Here is a 19,748-nt window from a genome sequence, read left to right as displayed (position 1 = left end):
GAATATTAGAAATGCTCAATCATAATAATAATGAGGTCATGAATTAATGCGCAAAACGAATCAAGTTATCTACTAGAAATAATAGTAAGACATCATTTGTTTGCACTTAATGAAAGTCGGAATTTGAATGGTTTAGATCTCAGTCTATTAAGTGCATTTGTTTTTTTAAAGATCTAATCACTTAATATATCTGATTCACATTTGATTCACTCAGACCCTCAGCATAGTTTGGATATCATTTAAGAGGTTTATCTAAAAGATTCACAATATAACTATGAAGACGTTTTAAATACCATACATGGGTTACTGGGCATGCGAGTTTGATATAGTCCATTTGCTATCTTCATAGACCCTCTTCTTTCTTTTTCATTTTTAATATTAAATTCTTCATTAAAACTTCTCTTCTTCTCAAACTTTTTCTTCCCCATACAAATCCAAATTATCTATTGTTAAGAATTTCTTAACTTGTCCCTTCAAGTTATCTTTCTCCAACTTTTATTTTTTCGTAGAAGTCAAATCACCCATTTTCTATATTTGGACTAGTGAAATCAATAAATTACCATTCAACCTCTAAAACATGGAAAGCATGATACAATCTCTACTATTGACCATGTTTCTTTTCAATCATCACTTCTCCATTTGCCAAAGAAAATATACTTAAAATCTATGACAAAAAAATCACATCAAATAAAAATGAATCAAAGATCAACACATGAAAAATACCCATGAATAAGATTTGAAAAATCCACCCACTATCATTTTGACAGTGTTGATCTTTTATCAAATTACGGATCTGTTAATGAGTGTAGGCGATTAAATGCTTTCTTGGAATTGAGAAAACAATCAAATTTAAAATTGAATCAATTTCTTCTTTTTATCTTTGAAATTTGAGTTTATATAGTGATATGAAATTTGAGTTTATACCGTATAATTTAGTGAAATCTAAATCTTCATGGTGGATTCTGAAGGCATAATACATAAACATGACCCTTAACTTGGCGTTAGCGGACAAGTATGCCCTCCAACTTTGAGTGGTGCACAAGTAGATACTTAGACGAGTGTATAACATTAAACAAGTAGACACACGTGTTCTACATGACATAATGCACGTTGGACACAAAATTGCCTCGTAGGGTGGCATGTAGGATGAATATGTTTATTTGTTCAATTTTATACAAGTTTAAGTGCCTATTTGTGCATACTCAAAGTTAAAGGTCATAATTATCAGATGATGCCAAGTTAAGGATCATATTTATATATTATGGCTTCTCAAGAGTTAGAATAATGACAAAGTTTTAACATCATCAATATTAAAGACATTTCTCATCTTTTTTATTATGTTCATTAATAATTTAGAAATAAAATAAAATGTTATTTAATCATATAATTATAAAAATAAACAATTTTAATTATTCAGTCTTTCATATCTAGAAACAAACATCTTAATTAATTATTGAGGCCTAAGAAAGAATCCCAATTCCAAAAGAAAATGGCGGCGAATGCGTTGAAATTCTTAGTTACTCCCTAAGCTAACCTAGGGTTTGTCCTTTCTCACCATCTCCATCACTGCAACAATGTTCGGAGCTCAGCCCTCCTCCGCCTTCGGTACTCCATCATTCGGCACACCTTCGTCAACCCCAGCATTCGGCACACCTTCGTCAACCCCAGCATTCGGCACGCCGTCAACTTCATCATTTGGCAATGGTTTTGGATCGGCACTATTTTCAACACCATTTTCACAGCAGTCACAGCCACAGCAACAGCAACAGCAACAGCAACAAACTTCCTTATTTCAAACACCTCAGAGTTCGTCCCCTTTCAGCTTTTCCACACCCTTGAGTACTGCTACACAGGCCCAATCCAGTCCATTTGGTACTTCCTTTCCATTTGCAAATGCTCAGTTGACTACTCAGATGGCTCCCGTGGCTCCACTCCCCTTTTCTCTCGCTGATAGGGATATACAAGTAATTTCTTTACTCTCAAATCTTTGTGCACATCACAATCCTAAGTATATCTCTTTATGTGCACAACAACAATATATTTCATCAAGCCATGGGTACCTGACCTGACTGGGTGCGGTTGGGTTTTTTTTTGGGAAGATGTTTCATTTGAAAAAAATATATAAAAGGAGATAATAGACCCCAGACGGCGGGAATATTCAAACCATTCTTACAGAAACTTTTCTTGTTTTAAGTATTTTAATAATATAGAATATACAGTGTGTTTTAATTTAATTTACGTATATGAATAACACAAATATCTGATGAAGGGAGCTTAGTTGGATTGAACAATTACTAACAGTGTAAAGCACTTTTAGTAGTTAATCAAGCCACGTCAGGCTTCCCCTGCTGATTGAAGAAAGCCTCATATGGTTTCAAATAAGCAAGAAACACAGACACTAGAAATTAAAATATTATCTGAAGCTCTTAAACTCCTGATTTTAGATATAAAAATAGGCAACTAGACCTTTTCTTCAAATCGTCTTAAAAAATATTTCAATCATGATAATAAGGAAGACCTGGGAATAATTTTTTTTGAAAGAATAGTGAAGCCACCACCAAGGAGCTGTCCTTAACTGTGGCTATCCAAGGGTTGGTAGTCCGGGTCTTCTTCTTAAAATAAATGCTCGTTTAGTTAGAATGTCTTTCCTTTGGATAGCAGGTTACTTACCATTTTATTCAGGTGATCAATCAATCCTTATTTATGGAGTGACTACTACAACTTGAACTCGTTTACTTATAGTTGTCTGTGCACATCTGTTTCAGGCAATTGTTGATGCGTACAAGGAGGAGCCTGGTAACCCTAAATATGCTTTCAAGGTTTGATCTCTTTTCCTACTAGGCTAGGTTATATTGAAGAGGTGAGTGAATCAAATGAAAAATCTAAGATAACACAATAGTATGTTGTCACTTGTGAAGCAGTCACTGAATTGCTTATCTATTTTATTCGAGCCATTCACTAGCATTGTGAAGATATTTATGAACTTGGTTTTTGTTATGATATGTCAGTTGTTAATAGATTATGGTTGGAGGGCTTCCATCTTTTGGATGTGTATAGAGGCGCTTATATTCTTCTCATTTATTTGCACTTATGGTTGTTTTGCAGCATCTTTTGTCCAGTGTGACGGAGCCTCAATATAGGACGAAACCTGCAGGGGTATCTGATGTGAGTTTGATATGTTTAAATTTTTCATTTCAGTGTAGGCATCCTGGTATCATTGCTTGTTTCTTGCTGAGAGTATTATGTAAATGCGATGAATTAGTTTGCATTGCCAGATAATGTGGGCAGAGGCAATGGGCAAACTTGAAGGCATGGAGAGTACTGACCGTGAGCGCCTGTGGCCTCAACTTGTTCACGGCTTCAAGGATCTTTCCCAACGGCTCAAGGTACCTTGAAATTAATCACTTAGGAATGTCTTTGGTATGATAGAAAGCGATTTGGAGGGAAATGTATTCCTTAAGGAGAATGTTTCCAGTATTCTAGTACTGCAAAATCTGGAAAATGTTTTTCTTAAGAAAAATTATTTTCACCATAATGGGAAAAGTAACTTCCTCCCCTCACGCTGTCATGCACGGAAGTCGATTTCTTTTATAAATCCCAACTCTTATTTGATATCATGCTTTTTTTGTTTTAATTATTGCTTTGATTTGCTTTTTTTTTTTTGGCTATGATTTGCTTGAGCGTCTTTCGGAAACAGCTTCTCTACCCCGGAGAGGAGTGATATGGTCTGCTACACTCTACCCTTCCTAGACCCCACTTAGTGGGATTTTTTTAATTTTATTTTGGTAATTAGGATTTTATTAATCATCAAAGTAGATAATTACAAAGCTAAACCAGTCTACTCATCAACTGGTTATCTCAATATCTGCAGTCTGCTTACAAACTTGGAGAATTAAAAGCTACATCTATCTATTAAATAAAAGCCTGGCTCGGACAGTAGCTCTAACACAACAAACCCAAGCTATTCTACAAGCAATATCCTCTATTTTAGTCTCTGTCTTCTCAAAAACTCTATTGTTCCTCTCCTTCTAGATGACATGGATAAATTCTGTGTATACTAGTTGTAGTAGTTGGGCTTGGTGGCTTTTCCCTTTGGTCTTCTGGATGATCCGCTGCTGCATTGCATTCCAAGTAGTGCTTGTAGGTTGACTGATAGTTGTCCATTGGAGTAATCTCCTCCATAAGGAGTTGGCAAATGCACACTCAAAAAATAAGTGATCTCTTTTTCATCTTCCTTCTTACACATAACACATTTAGGATCTACTTGCATTCTCCATTTCAGCAACCTATCTGTTGTAGGAGTGTTCTGGATTTGCAGCCATAAGATAAAAATGGCTTTAGGTCTTGCTAAGTTGCGACATATGAGACCTCTCCAATCAACCTTTGGACAATTACCTAGCATTTGATTATAGGCTTGTCTTAACTTGCTTATCTTGCATCAATAGCATGATGCAGTACATGTAGGTGATCCTTTGCTCCAAAAACTTTTTTAACCATCCAACAAGCTTGAGCAGGAACCTGAGAGCTTCCATATTTTAGCCATTGATGTAATAACTGTGTATCCACTTGATCCAAAGTCTATCCTGCTTCTTCTCTATATCCCAACACATCTTTAGAATTGCTGCTTTGTTCCATACCCTTAAGTTCACCAAGTTTAATCCTCTAGCCACCTTTGGTGTACACATCTTCTCCCTAGAGACTAGGGCCTTGTTAGTTATGCTGTTGACTCCTGACCATATAAAACTCCTACAGTAGGCTTGGATTGCTTTCATCACCTTCGTTGGTATCACAAAAAGTTGTGCCCAGTATGCTTGAATCCCAAAAATAACTGTCTTAACAAGCTGGACTCTCCCTGCATAGGATAGTTTTTTTAGCTTTCCAGGAAGATATTTTTGCTACTATGTGATCAATCAATGGCTGCCACTGGATAAGATTGAGTTTCTTGGTGGACAAAGGTATACCAAGATATCGAAAAAGTAAGGCTCCGTGACTGTATTCTAGAGTTTGTTGGATTTGAGACATTATAGTACCGGATACTTCTCCAAAATATATAGTACTTTTAGACAAGTTAGCTTTCAATCCGAAAGCTACTGTGAACACAGTGAACTTGTCGTAGAGTAGTTGAACTGATATTTTGTCACCTCTTGCAAACATGAGGAGGTCATCTGCAAAGCTTAAATGTGTGATCTTGAGCCTATTGCACATAGGGTGGTATTTGAATATCTTGTGATTGGATAAGTCATTTAGGTTCCTACTAAGATATTCCATGACCATAGCAAACAAAAAGGGGGACATTGGATCCCCTTGCTGTAGTCCTCGAGCTGCCTCAAAAGGTTTTGTTAGTTCCTCATTAATCACGAAAGAATAAGAGACAAGTTACACATTGCATCACCCAACCTATGAATTTGAGAGGAAATCCCAATGTTGACATTATTTGTTCTATGTATTTCCAATCAACAGTATCATAAGCTATTTGGATATCTACCTTTATCATACATCTGGGTGAGATATTCTTCCTGTTATAGGCCTTGACTAGATCATGTACAAGAATAATGTTATCTGCCACTTTTCTCCCTAGTATAAATCCAGCCTGCGTTTCTGAGATCACAGTTGCTATCACCTGGTGGATTCTATTTGCCAACACTCTTGCTATGAGTTTGTATAGGACTGTACAACATGCTATGGGCCTATACTCCCTTATATTGGAGGTATTGGGAACTTTGGGCAACAGTGTAACTACAGTACAATTCACTTATTTGTGTAGCTTTACAGTAAGAAAGAACTCTTTAACTGCTGCATAAACATCCTGTTTGATCACTGGCCAGGCCATCAACTCCTGGAGCCTTATCATTACCAATAGAACATAGTACATCATTAACTTTCATCTTAGTAACCTCTATACACGAGGCCATTTGTTGAGACTTGAGAGTGATTCAGTGTTGCCCCCTGCTTCATAATACTCTTACTGACTGCAGTTGTGCTTAATAGAGCAGTTCCCATTGAAGACTTGTAAAATGTTATAATCTCATTTTGAATTGCATCCGGATCCACATTTTTTTCTCCATTTCCTGAAGTAAGCCCGACAATCTATTTCTTGGGTCTTCTTTCTTCATTGCTGTAAAATACTTAGTATTTGAGTCTCCCAATTTAATCCACATAGCTCTGGATTTTTTTTGTTTGATGCTCTCCTCTATATTGCTCCATTTCTCTAGTTGGATCAAAAGATCCTTTTCTTCCAGTGCTATAACATCAGTATACTGTGAAGAGAGTTTCAGCTGTGTGAATTGTAATGTATTCTTGAGGTGATGGATCTTCTCCGTAACTCCTTTGTAATTTGTATTGTTCAACTGGGTAAGATGAGGTTTCAACTCCTTCAACTTTTGCCAAACCTTGGAAACCTACCAGTCCAGCTTCTTTGCACGATTGGAAGAAATGTCTCATGTTGTGTCCACACATTAAAGAACCGACTGAATGGAACCTTAATGTCGAGTGTAGTCATTTTCATCTCCAGGACGATAGGTGTGTGATCTGAAATGTGTGGCAATCTGTAGTCCAGCACAAGTTGGCCATACTGTAGCATCCATTCATCATTCCCCATTGCCCTGTCCAGTCTACTAAATATTTTGGCTGATCCAAGTTGTTTGTTCGACCATGAATAAAATTCTCCTTTCCACATCACCTCATTTAATAATAGATCTTGAACACATTCAACAAAGTCCCTGGTTTCAGCCCTTGTTACTGGGGCACCATAAAATCTATCTTGACTTTGTAGAAGAGCGTTGAAGTCTCCCCATACAAGCCAAGGTTTATTGCATTGAGTTGTCAGATTCCTCAGTTCACTCCATAAAGTTCTCCTCTGTTCTATAGTGTTAAAGCCATGCACCACAGTCATACAACGGTCAATCTTCTTGTCTCTACTAAGCACTGCACAATGAAGATATTGGGCACCTTGTGTAAGATCTTCAACTTGATAAACATTCTCATCCCATACTATCCAGATTCTTCCATTCGTAACATTGGTATAATTATGTATCATGTTCCAGACAGGAGTTATTCTTTGAACTATAGACTCTGCGTAATTCATCTCAACTCTAGTTTCTATAGAGCCTACTAGCTTTATATGATTGTCCTTTATATACCTACTCAATTCCTTTTGCTTATACCTTTTATTAGTACCCCTTACATTCCACACTAGCCAAGACATTTAAATATTCGTGGATGTGCCTCCTCCTATATCAGGAGGTGGAGGGTTTGCCATCACATCTGCTATAGGTTGCAAGGGTTCAAGACCATTCTTTGTGGGTAGTTATATAGTTAGAGCATAGCTCTTTAGGCCACTACTATCAGGCAAAGTAGTGTTGACCTTGTCTGCCTGCTTCCTTCTATCAATCACTGGTGTAAACACCTCATTCTCCTGTATTGCCTCTTTGGATTTGGTATGCCCATCACCTTGCTGCAATGAGGTTGATGGATTTTCTTGTGGCCTTGGATGGTTCTGAACATTTGTTTCTCTGGGTAGCCAAGTAGGAATCAGTTTTGGTTGTTTCTGTTGGCTGGTGGATGAGTTTGTTTTGGCCTTCGTTGGCCAACTTGCTTGGGCTTATCCTTGTGATAGTTATGTCCCACCATCATACAACCTTCACAATACTCAGGCTTCTAGTCAAACACAATCACTTGTTGGAATGATTGACCATGTGCATACATGACTGTAATCTCTGTAGGGATTGGCTTGGTGACATCCACCTCAATAAGCATTCGTGTATAGGATTTCCTTGTTTGTTTAGTTGTACATTTGTCAGCAAATATTGGGATTTCACTGGGTTTGTTTTGTTGTATTTGTATCTTACAGCTTTTGCAATTACCATTTTCACATACTTTTATACCCTAACTAACTGGAAATTACAGAAACACTTTCCTGGACACCAAATGCATCCTAGGTAGAGGATGTTCTGCCATTGCTTGAATCTTCTCTAGGTTTGTAGTTTTTTTTTTTGATGACAAGGGAAACCCGCAGCCGCTACCCTTTGGGTGCGCACAGGGTAAAACCCCCGCTCCTATGCAATAGCTCGCAAACCACATAGGAGAGGTGGCCCGCACTAGGCAAGCCCGGTGTGACGAGCTCGACCCATAAGGCAAACCCCTTGCTTTCGTTGGCAAGGGGTTTCAAACTTGAGACCTCCAACATGGAAGTCCCAAGCCCAAACCACTGGGCCACCCTGAAGGGTTCTAGGTTTATAGTTATTCCATAAGCTTTACCTATTATTGAATGGATCTCTTAATACCACTTGGAACAACCCATCTTTGCCAGCATATGTTTGGATTGTTAAACAACTGGTTTTGTTTTGGCATTGATTTCTGGAAAACAACATTCTTATAGAATTGATTGTGGAAAGCAGTCATGTGTAGGAAGATATAGCTTACCTAAGACAATTTTAAATGCTTTCACATGAGTGGAAATTTATAGATTAAATCTGACTGAAGATGTTTATTTTCTAGCAAAAATGTATTTACAAGTAGTCAAATGGACAAAATTAAAGAACAAACCATATTTTTTTAGAGGGAGGGACCAACATGCATTTTTTGAAAGTCTACAAGGACTTTTCTGGAGGAAACATCTTTTGGCTGGTTGCACTGATTTCTGGAAGCAGAAAGAAATCTGAAAATGTGTTCTATTTTCGAAACAAACAAGCCATAGGTTTCAAATTTCTTATTGGCTTAAAATATTTCATAGAAAATATGGAACTCTGCTGTGAGGCAAAGTTTGTAAGTTAAGGAACTGATCTGTGAGGCAAAGTTTGTTAGTTACGGAACTGATCTGCGATTCGATGTTTGTAAGTAAGTTCCAGGATTATCAATTAAGCATCCTTCTACAAGAGTGAGGTAACCTTTTTCCCTTCTACCTTTTTTTTTTCTTCTGTTTTTGGTACGGGTAAACTACAAATGGAATGGACGGCCCTAAGATTGTGTGTCTAAATGACATAATCTGCAACTCCTTGTTCATATCTGACTTGATATCTGCATCTTTTACATAAGCCAAGTGGCACCAAAAAGCTAGCGGAAAATACATCTGAGTTTAAGGCTATGTATATTCCTCCTTTTGTGTTAAAAAAGTAAGCTGCTTCTTTCTGTCCAAATTGTCCATCAAATGACCAAAGGTGTGGTGTCCCAAATCTCGTATGCCTTCTCGTCTAGCTCGACTCTTTCCCAACTGTGCGAAAATTCTTAAACGGAGTGGGGGCATTGTCTATTTCATGTCAAAAATTGCAATGAACATGCGCCAAATCTGGTTAGTGAACTTGCAGTGGAAAAAAGTTGACATGCCTTTTCTAACAATTATGAATAAATAAAAATAATTGACATGCCTCTTTAGGGTTCTTTTCACATAGGAGACATCTGCCACAAAGTTGCATTCCTTTTTTCTGAATATTAGATTGAGTGAGATATGCTTCCTTAGCTACCAACCGAGAGAAGCAAGATACCTTCAAAAGTGCTTTTTTGTACCAATTTTCCAAGGTCAAGAATTAGTGTTGCAATTTGTTAAAAAGCTTGTATCATAACCTCAGGGAGAAATCCTATTTTGAATGACCTTCCTGTTTAATAGTATCCTCATTTTGCTTCTCTACCTCTCATAGCAAGTGATTTGGGGGCTGGCCCATCTGTTCTCTTCTTGGTTATCGCCGGTAGGAAGGATCCATCAGATGGTTCATAAGTCTCTCTTCCTCTAAATGCTTGTAGGATACCAAGCTGCTCTATTGCTTGTAGTGTGGTTCCCAAGGAATTGCAACTGAGAATTTCCTTTTCTTAAATTGATTTAAGAATCAATATGGGCTCCCCTTTTCCTGTTGTTGTGTTATTGTTATAGATAAAGCTATAGTTTTTTTTTTTGAAAATGATAATTGTTTCTATTTCTGCAGAACAGTACATAGGTTGTACTGAAAACCGTATTTACATAAGGAACTCTAATAATACCGACCTATCCCCTATAATGAGCTTAAGACATCAATGATAGAGACAATATCATTAGAGTAAATTTGATTACACCAAAAACACAGAGTCAAAATGCAATTCAGTTTTACTTGTTGCATACTATTTTCCCTATTCTCAAAAACTCTTAAGGTTCCTCTCTTTCCATATTGTCCACCAAATAGTGACAGGGACAATTCTCTGGTTACTTCTATTTTTTGCTTGTGTCCCTGCTTCTTCCCAGCTATATAGAGCTTCTGAAATTCTCTTAGGAATGGACTAGGAGATGTTTTTAAGTCTCAGGAACAAATTCCACAACTGGCCAGTGACTTCGCATTGGATGAACAAATGATCGACTGGTTCTGCAGTTTTCCCGCAGAAAAAACATCTAGAGCAAAGTGTAATTCCCCTCTTCATTAAATTCTCCTGTGTCAATACTGCTTCTTTAGCCAGTAACCACACAAAGCAAGACACCTTGTAGGGGATCTTGGCTTTCCATATATGTTTCCAGGGCCACTTGAGTAACTACAGATTTCGATGGTTCAGCTTCTTGTATGCTCCACCTACTTTAAAAATCCCTTTACTTTTTCCCAACCATTGCAATCTGTCCCACCCTGTTCCAGACCACTAAGCTGATCAATGCTTCTAAAAATTCTGTTATTCTTGGAATTTCCCAGTCATTGAGGTGTCTTCTAAATACAAAATTCCGCCCTTGAGGAGTCCATAAGTCAGCTATAGTACTTTGTTGTTGAAGAACTAAATTGTGGATGTCAAGTTTCAAAAAAAAAAGAACTAAATTGTGGATGTCAGGGAAAAAGTCCATATTTCCTTCTGCATGCCAATCATCCTTCTAGAATTGTCCAATTCGGCTTTGCTGATGCCTGAGCTCTCTGGCTTACCACTTACAGCCATTGTAGTATCGGTACACTCTGAACTTGACCAGTATGTCTTGATGTGTATCTTTACGTTGCAGCTTAAAAATCAGTGCACTCAGTCCCCAGTGTTATACCTAGAGAAGTAAATGAATTGATAGTATGAGAGGGTGTGACATTGAATCCTGTTCCTAGAAGCTTAAATCTCTAATGCTTCAAAACGAGTACTTGGAATACTGTAAAAGTTCCTTCCTCAATTAAGTGTCTGAGCTATTCAAAAGTAATATACACAGTTAGTTCAATTTTGTTCATTTCTCCACATAATATAACATTCTATTTGTTATATAATTAACTAGTTAGATTATTTAAGTTTTTTCAGTGCGGTTAATATTTGGATTTTCTAGTTCTCAGCTTTTCATGGCTAAGCCCATATGTGAGAAGACATTTCAATCATCTGAGTTGCTCATGACCTTTCATTTGTTTCTATTTTGCCCTTAATTTTTGGCCCCCTAGGGTGGGATGCATGGTTCCTGATAATTGATATTTCCCAATTGAATTTGTGTAGCTTCAAGATGAAGTCATAGTTTCAGATGCTGAGAGGCTGCAAATGACGCAGAACAATGTGAAAATGGTTAGTCTCCTTTCTCCTCTCTAATTGTGTGCCTACATATTGTCACAAATGTGTCTTTTAGTGTCTGCATTAACACTGTTCTTATTGGCTTGACCTTCAATAAATGCAGTTGCAAAGGCATTTCCAAGCTGATACCCTTCCTTGGATTGAAAGAATGAGACACAAAGAGCAAGGTCTTCAAAGACGCCTTTTGAGGGTGCGACTTTTATTTGGCCTTCCTTATAATCTTAATTTTCTATTAGTAAAACTTGCAAACCTGCTCCTTCAGTGTAATTAGTAATTGTCATTTGCTTGAACCAAATTAGCTTATCATCTATTTAATGAGATGTGCCCTTTTCATTGGTGTTCGCGGATCACTGCCATCCTGGTTTTCGCTTCCAGTTATTGCACTATTAGGTTCAACAGTTGTGCTCATTTGACTGTAGTTCATTCTCGCCTGCACTACAGGTGATGAGAATACTAGAGGCACTTGAAGGTAAAGGTTGTCGATTGCCTTTGATGAAAGGAGAAGCTGAATTGGCAGAGAAGTTGGCAGCCATCACGAGACAGGTTAGTAGCCTAGTCTGTTAACTTATTACGTGCTTTATGGCTGTCTAGACTTCCTGACAAATAGACACAACTTACAGTTAAAAGGTTCTGGAGCAGAACTTTCTAGGAGGGTTCAGAATCTGCTCACCATATGTCGTGTTCAAAATGGCCTTGGAGGTGGTTCTGTTTATCTCCCTGGTTCAACCAAGATCCATGAGCAGAGTCTTACTGACATGCAGGAGGTATGAGCATTACATTCTCTACACAACAATAATTAAATGATGTTTGTTATGGCTTTCTGTAAGTTGTGATTGTCTAAGACCTCATTTGTTTTCATTAACTAGACGTTTGGACATGCAATTTGGGATGATGATTTCAAATTCCAAATTCTTCAAAGAGCAGGATTTGATGTTCCATATTTTTTAAAATGTAAAACTTGACCTCCCTTAAGTTTAAATTTTGTAAAAAATGATCCACCATTTTAAAATTTGAAAAAAAAACTCATGCTTGTCTTGAAGAGATTCTCCGTACCATGTGAAAAGATTATATTAATGAAAAGCTAGTTGCTACTATTGTTGACTAATGAATTTTTTATGAAATTGTGTGTATTTGAAAGTATGTAATATCAAATATTTATTTATAAAAGGAAGATGAAGATATTGATTTATCAATGTTGCACCTTAAGATATACTGATATTTTGTTTATGAACTATGGTTTGCTCTTTTGCTAAGATTGTATAAGAATTGAAGAAATTTTGATAATTTTCACAACTTATGGGGTTTTCACGTTTATGAGAAAAAAAATACAATTTAAGAAATTTAAATTGCATGTCTAAAATCTAAACAGAACTTCAACTTCAAATCATGTCCAAATAGGGCCTACGATTAAGACGTCTGAATTTGAATGATTAAGATAGTCTCTAGATTTGAAAACTAAATGATTAAGACTAGGGGTGTTCACGGTTTGGATAAAAATCGATCCAAACCGAAAAACCAAACCAAATCGATAAAATAAAACCGATTTTATTTGGGTTTGGTTTGGTTTGGTTAGATTTTTGAAAATCGGTAGTATTTGATTTGGTTATTGTTTTATTCGAAAAAAATGAAGAAATAACCGAACCGAACCGAACCGAACCGAACCGATGAATTATATACATATAATTTATTAATATACATACTTAATATATTGTTTTTATAAATAATTTTAAAGATCTTATATATGTTTTCATTAAAATTTCTTTATACTTTACTTTTTGAAAGCAAGAATCCCCAAGGTGAAAACATTTATCTTATTGATTTCATGTATATGAGTGTCTATGACAATCTTTGTGGGATTGAAAATGTTATGGTCTCTTACTTCTATGCCAATATAGTGAATTTTAAAGCTTTATTGATAGTAAATTCAATGATCGAAAGTTCGGTAATTTAAGTCATTCTAACTATTTTTTGTTTTGAATGGATTGTTGTCACTTTTTTCACATTTTGAATGAATTGTTTCTTTTATTGTGTATGGTTAATAACCAAATAACCGAACCAAACAAAATCGAAATCGATAACCAGCAAATCGATAAATGTATATTATATTTGGTTTGGTTTGGTTTTAATAATTTTAAAACCAATTAAGTTGGTTTGGTTTTGGTTTTGACCAATAACCGATCCAAATCGACCCGTGAACACCCCTAATTAAGACGATGTGTTTTTCAACATTTGAATATGCATAGTTTATTTATTTGTAAACATAAGAAATATATAATTCAAATAAAAAAGTAATTAAATATTTGAAATATATATATATATATTTAATTAAAAATGGAACATCTATGTTTGTTAGTGATGGTGGAGATTCTTTGTAGTGGTGCTGGTGTCGGCGACAATGGTTGGTGTTAGGGGCTAGTAATGGTGGTGGTGATAATTGTGATGGTGGAGATATTTGGTGTTGTAGTGACTGGTATGATGATGGCGATTGATAGTGGTGAAGTTGGTTGATGTAGTATTAGCAGTGTTAATGGGGGTGATGGAGGAATGTGTGGTGGTAGTTCAAAGCGATGCTAGTTGTGATGGTAGAGGTGGTTGGTAGTAGGGATTGACCGTAGAAGTGGGTAGTGGTTGATAGTGGCGGTTACAGTTGTGGTGGTGGTGGCTGAAGAATATGTGGTGGTTGACAATGTGTTGGTGGTAGTTCTAGTTGTGATGGTGGAGGTGCTTGGTAGTAGGGATTGGTCATAGTGGTGGCAGTGGCTGATAGTGGTGGTGGTGGTGGAGGCGGTAGTGACAACGAAGGAATGTGTGGTAGCGATTGACAGTAGTGGTTGGCATCGGTGGTGGTTGTGATGGCATAGGTGGTTAATGATTGGCGACGGTAATGGTGGTGATGGCAAAGGTGATTAGTAGTGGTGACTGGTGCAAATTATCCATACAAAAAATCTCTTAATGATATTAAGACTTCGTTTAAAATTTTAAGGATTAAGATCTATTCATATCAATTAAATGCTTAAATCTTAATGAATACAAATGCAGTTAATGATTTTAGGTCGGAACTACTCAGTTTTAGACTTATATTAATCCCAACCAAATGAGGCCTAATAGCACTTTGTGACCATATTGTCAAGTGTAACATGTGCTTCAACTTATCCAAATTGTGATATTTGCTCTTTGCCCTTTACATACGAACATGCAATAGCTGTGAGCAAAATATTCTGTCTGCTACAATAATTAAGTGATGTCCCTCCTTGCTTTCCGTAAATTGTGGTTGTCTAGTAGCACTTTGTATAACCATATAGAGGAGGGTAAGATCTGCTCTAAGTTTCCAAAGTGAAAGATGTGCAATATGTGGGCTTTTCAAGCAATAATTGTAAGTAGTGAAGAGAAAAAAAATAATACAAGAAATAATCTAGAGATTACTCATCTACAATATGCAGATGACACTCTAGTTTTTTGTGATGCAGTAGAGGAGCAGATGTTGATTTTGAGGGTCATCTTCAATATTTTTGAGGCTGTTTTAGGTCTGCACATAAACTGGAGCAAGAGTTTCATCTATCCAGTCAACACAGTGATAAATATTGAAGACCTAGCCAATACACTAGGATTGAAAGTGGGTGAATTACCAACAACCTACTTGGGAATGCCTTTGGGGTCTAAGAGCAAGTCAAAAGAAATATGGAGTGGAGTAATTGAGAAATGTGAAAGGAAGGTTGCAAACTGGAAGTGTCAATATTTATCGTCAGGTGGCAGACTAACTCGAGTTAACAGTGTCTTGGATGCCCTTCCCTCGTCCATGATGTCATTATTCCCTATACCAGCCAAGGTAACCAAGAGGTTGGATGCGATTAGGAGGAACTTCTTATGGCAGGGAAGCGAAGATAATAGAAAGTACCATTTGGTCAAATAGGAGGGACTGCTGGTAAGTAAGAGGGGGTGGACTCAATATCAGAGAGCTGAAAACCCAAAACAAGAGTTTGATGATGAAATGGTTGTGGAAATTTGTCTCACAGAAGTATCTCTATGGAAGGAAGTTATAATAGAAAAATATGGCATGGAGGATAAATGGATGACAGAGGTGGTCACCAACCCTTACAATTGTAGTGTATGGAGGTCTATCAGGAACCTATGGCAGCTGGTCAAAGAGAGAACAAGCTGCAAGGTGGGCAATGGAGAAAAAGTAGCTTTTTGGAATGACATTTGGTGTGGACAGGAAGCACTCAAACATGCCTTCCCTGTAATACATAGTCTGAGCCAAGGACAAGAAGCAACAATGGCAGAGTTATGGATAGGACAAGTGTGGAACCTGTTTCTAAGAAGGGGACTAAATGATCGGGAGATGACAACCATAGCAAGATTTCATGATACAATGCAAATGGCTACCAATCTGACAGGAGAGGAAGATAGACTAGTATGGAAGGGGGAGAGAGGGAGAGAGGGGGAGAGTTCACTATAAAATCAGCATACAAAGAACTCAGGTCTATGGAGGAGCAGCATGCAGGATGGCCCTGGAGGATGATCTGGAGAACAGAAATTCCCTACAAGGTGAATTACTTCACATGGCTCTTGGCAAAGAAGGCAGTCTTGACACATGAGAACTTAAACAAGAGGAAACCCAATCTACGCTCTAGTTGCTATCTATGTGAAGAACAGGTGGAGACAGTCAACCATCTCTTTTTACACTGCAAATGGACTGATCAATTGTGGCAGATGTTTATCCAAAAGAGGAAGATTAAGTGGACAAAGCCTGGGAGTATTATAGAAGTCCTACAATGTTGGAACAGGGATGGAAAAAAATGAGAAGAGATGGAGGATTGTCCCAGCTTGCATTTGGTGGACAATTTGGAAGGAAAGGAATCAAAGATGCTTTGAAGGAAAACAGAACAATATCCAGAAGATAAAGACTAATTGCCTAGGGTTTTATTATTTTTGGTGTAAGCAAGTAGTGACAGAAGATGCTGAAAATGTGTTTAATATTATTGACTGGTTGTAACTAGAAAGATCCTAGGAATGATGTAAGTAAAACTTTTTGGAGGGGGACTACACTTTGATGTAGTATACCTGTGGATATATAGAAGTAATGTTACCTTTCTCAAAAAAAAAAGTTTTCTGGAGAGACATGCTCCCATGAATTTGTTTTGAGACTTCTTTCTGAAGTCCCTTTTGGATTTTGGATATCATTCCTCTGGTGGACTTCTTTCATCGAAATACCATTCTTTCTCTTCTTCCTCTTCTCTCTTCTTTTATTTTCTTCGTATCTTCTTTGGTCTGTCCATCTTAATGGGCAATAGAGTTTATTTCAGATCCGGGGGAAAATCTTACGACATAATAGAGTCAAGATCAAACGTTGAAATTTGGTATAATTGGGTTGAGAGTGCTAGGCACCATATGAGGAGAATGGTTCTTACCCGTGGCTGGACATGCAAGGTGCTAGTAAAAGCATTGGGGATCAGAGTGAAAGTCTCTAAGTCATGGAGGTGCAGGGATTTCTCTACAAATTTCTGTCTCTGAAATTTAATCAATATGGGAGATACATATCTTTAATTTCAGGGAAGGTAGTAATAAAGCAATTATTATAATTCCAAAAAATGCATTCAATGAGGGCCAAGAGAAGTTAGCAAAGAAAATATTCCTTCATTAAATTCACAGAGGAGGCAAACATAACTTCTAACAAGGGGAAATGGAGTTATCGGGATTCCTTGCAAGAAAACAAATGGACCCTGACAAAAGCAAAAATAAAGATTGCTGTAGAATTTGAGGATGCTGATATGTTGAAAGCTCGAGTCCAACTTGAAGTTAGAGATCTTTTGGCTGATGTCTGGTGGGGAAATTCTTTGGTGAAAATGATGCACCCACCAAAAACAATGTAAGACGATGGGCTCACCAGACTTGGAAAGGAGCACATGGAATCCAAGTTTACGATATGAATGGAATTCAATTCCTTCTTGATTCTTAGTCTTGAAAGGCAGTAGAACACGTCTTGATGGGTGACTGGAGAAGACAAGGGAGCAGATTGAAGCTTCAATGGTGGTCGCGGGGGCCTTCCCAAAAGCTCATGAGTTTGAGTGGTTTTGGATTCGAGTTTAGGGTTGCCTTTGCACCTCTGGTCCTTGCCAGTAATGAAGAAGATCAGAGATTGATGTGGTGGCTGGATTGAGACGGAGGAAGAAACCGATCTCAAAAACCATCTCCTGTGGGCTAGAATTCGTATTAAAGGACTGACGACAAAAATCTCGGCACCTATTGAAATTGCTGATGACGAGAACATCTTCTTTCTACCTATTTGGGTGGAAACTCCAATCACTTCTGTAGAAAATTCGATGAGGGAGCAGGCATGAGCAAGGAGAGAGAAGGGGGTGGATGTCAAGAGAGAGATCTGTTAGATATCTTGAGCCCTAGAAATATACAGAGGTCTGAGGTAAGTCTTCCTTTTAATAGAGATAAAAAGGGTTTTTTGGTGAAAGTATTCACGTGGGTGGACATGTGGTGGGGGGCTCTACTTTGGAGGTTCCCTTAAGACAATTGTTTTGAAGCGCTGAGCCATATCATTTGGACAGTTCAATGCCCAAAATTTAAAGGAAACTGCCCAAGACTCTCCTGTGCCTTTTACACGTAAAATTAAATTATTGGGAAGGAGTACTAGAAATCTTATTTTGTTCAACTAATTAGTATCTAATGGAGGAAGCAAGGGGGAAGGTTACAATGCACAATTCTTTACCAATGGGAGTTGGAACTCAGTCGCAGGAAGAAGTTTCATCCCTTTTGTGAACAGACTATTTGACTGGGGACTTAGAGAAAGTGCAGTAAGATCAATAGGACCTTGGAGCTCAATATGGAAGAGTGTAGCCCCTACCAAAGTGAAGTGCATCACTTAGCATCTAGATTCCTCCTTTGTGAAAGCGGCTATGGAAACCACATGCACTTCTTCCTGCACTGTAAGGTAACCGAACAGGTGCGAGGTTTGTTTACTAGCACAGCCCATGACTTTTGGATTACGCCAGAACACACTTCTGCCCTCCTAAGCTATTGGATCAAAAGGGGAGGCAGTAAGAGTTGAAAAAGATGGTGGAGAACAATTCCAGCATCTATTTGGTGGATTATTATTGCTATAGGATTTTGTTGTAAAGAACAGGATATAGAAGCGGACATTAGTGGACTTCATCTTTTGGAGGTGGCCAGCATAGCCCTTGATGTTGAGGAATACAAAAAGTTCGTTTTTATTTTTATTTTTAAAAGGGTGCAATACGTGTGCTCTGTCTCTATCACTTTCCTGCCATGATACTTGGTGAACTCCGGGTAAATTTCATGGGTGGTATTCAGTTATGTTCATCATTCGAAAGTCACTATATTTTTTTTCGTTACACAATATTTTACTTTGCCTCGTCTTTCTCCTAAGTAATTTTTGCCAAAATTTGGTTACAATTCTACCTAAAATGTGAGAAAATAACAAAAATATCCCTTGTGTTCGAGGATACGTTCAATAGGGCCCCTTAAATATATTTTTGAGCAGTTGTGGTCGAAATGGTTAGCTAAATTTTTAGTTATTAGTAAAAACGAAAATCATGAAGAGGAATATAGTAATAAAACAAGATGGTTGAAACTTGTGATGTTTTAGCAGATGATTTCCAGGAATGTTGTTTGTTCTGAGCATGTCTGATTAATTACATATGGTTGTGTTGACTAATGTAAATGTTCCATTTGGGTAGGTTTTGCAACAACAAACCGAGGCTATTGGTAGGCTTGGCAATGTATTGAAGCGAGATATCCGAGATGTGGAGATCATAATGGCCGAGGAAACAGAAATGATGGAAGACTGAGTATAGGACACGCAGATTTCTATTTTGCTTGTATGTATGTGTTTAGGTGGCTGGTAAGAAGTGATAACTGATACCAAACATGAAATGTATGAAAACAAATTTTGTTCTACTAGCTGGGCCATTCTTGACAAAATTGCTGTTTGTTAGGGAACGATGACATGTTCCGGTTAGATATCTCCAATCTAGTTGAAGTTACAACTACACATGACACCAGATACTCTATCCCAATTTATATGACATTTTTTTTACTTCGTTCAAAAAATAATGGTACTTATTTGACAATAATTGTCATTTTACTGGGTTTCATAAACAAAAATCAACTAAAAATAAGCATAAAATGACTAACAAAAGCAATTTGGTAAACATAACATAGTTTTTCCTTCTTTTTTAATACTCTTTTCTGTTCAAAATGTGTCATATAAGTTAAGGCGGAGGGAATAACTTTTTTTTTTTTAGTTC

At 37.4% G+C, this 19,748-nt stretch overlaps 1 protein-coding gene across 2 annotated transcripts; it reads left to right on the top strand.

Moving 5' to 3' along the window:
* Nucleotides 1-1,448: 1,448 nt before the first annotated feature.
* On the top strand, nucleotides 1,449-19,475 carry LOC125828052 (nuclear pore complex protein NUP54). Of its 2 annotated transcripts, none has more exons than XM_049507354.1 (9): nucleotides 1,449-1,964; nucleotides 2,766-2,819; nucleotides 3,106-3,165; nucleotides 3,276-3,386; nucleotides 11,401-11,466; nucleotides 11,576-11,662; nucleotides 11,914-12,015; nucleotides 12,093-12,236; nucleotides 19,179-19,475. In XM_049507354.1, the coding sequence occupies exons 1-9, from the start codon at nucleotides 1,575-1,577 to the stop codon at nucleotides 19,287-19,289; spliced, it is 1,125 nt and encodes a 374-aa protein (XP_049363311.1). In that variant the 5' UTR covers nucleotides 1,449-1,574; the 3' UTR covers nucleotides 19,290-19,475. The 2 variants fall into 2 exon arrangements, with proteins under 2 accessions (XP_049363311.1, XP_049363312.1); XM_049507355.1 differs by lacking the exon at nucleotides 19,179-19,475 and adding an exon at nucleotides 12,339-12,439.
* The last annotated feature ends 273 nt before the right edge of the window (nucleotides 19,476-19,748 follow it).

This window comes from Solanum verrucosum, unplaced genomic scaffold, assembly GCF_900185275.1.
Source record: "Solanum verrucosum unplaced genomic scaffold, falcon-dt-bn FXZP01000078.1, whole genome shotgun sequence".
In the NCBI taxonomy this organism is placed as follows: Eukaryota; Viridiplantae; Streptophyta; class Magnoliopsida; order Solanales; family Solanaceae; genus Solanum; species Solanum verrucosum.
The sequence above is the reverse complement of the archived record's forward strand: the minus strand, read 5'-3'. Positions and strand labels throughout refer to the sequence as shown.

Coding starts and splice junctions, on each gene's coding strand:
- LOC125828052 (XM_049507354.1), top strand. CDS start 1,575: ATGTTCGGAGCTCAGCCCTCCTCCGCCTTCGGTACTCCATCATTCGGC. Junction 1,965..2,765: donor TCGCTGATAGGGATATACAA/GTAATTTCTTTA, acceptor CATCTGTTTCAG/GCAATTGTTGATGCGTACAA. Junction 2,820..3,105: donor ACCCTAAATATGCTTTCAAG/GTTTGATCTCTT, acceptor GTTGTTTTGCAG/CATCTTTTGTCCAGTGTGAC.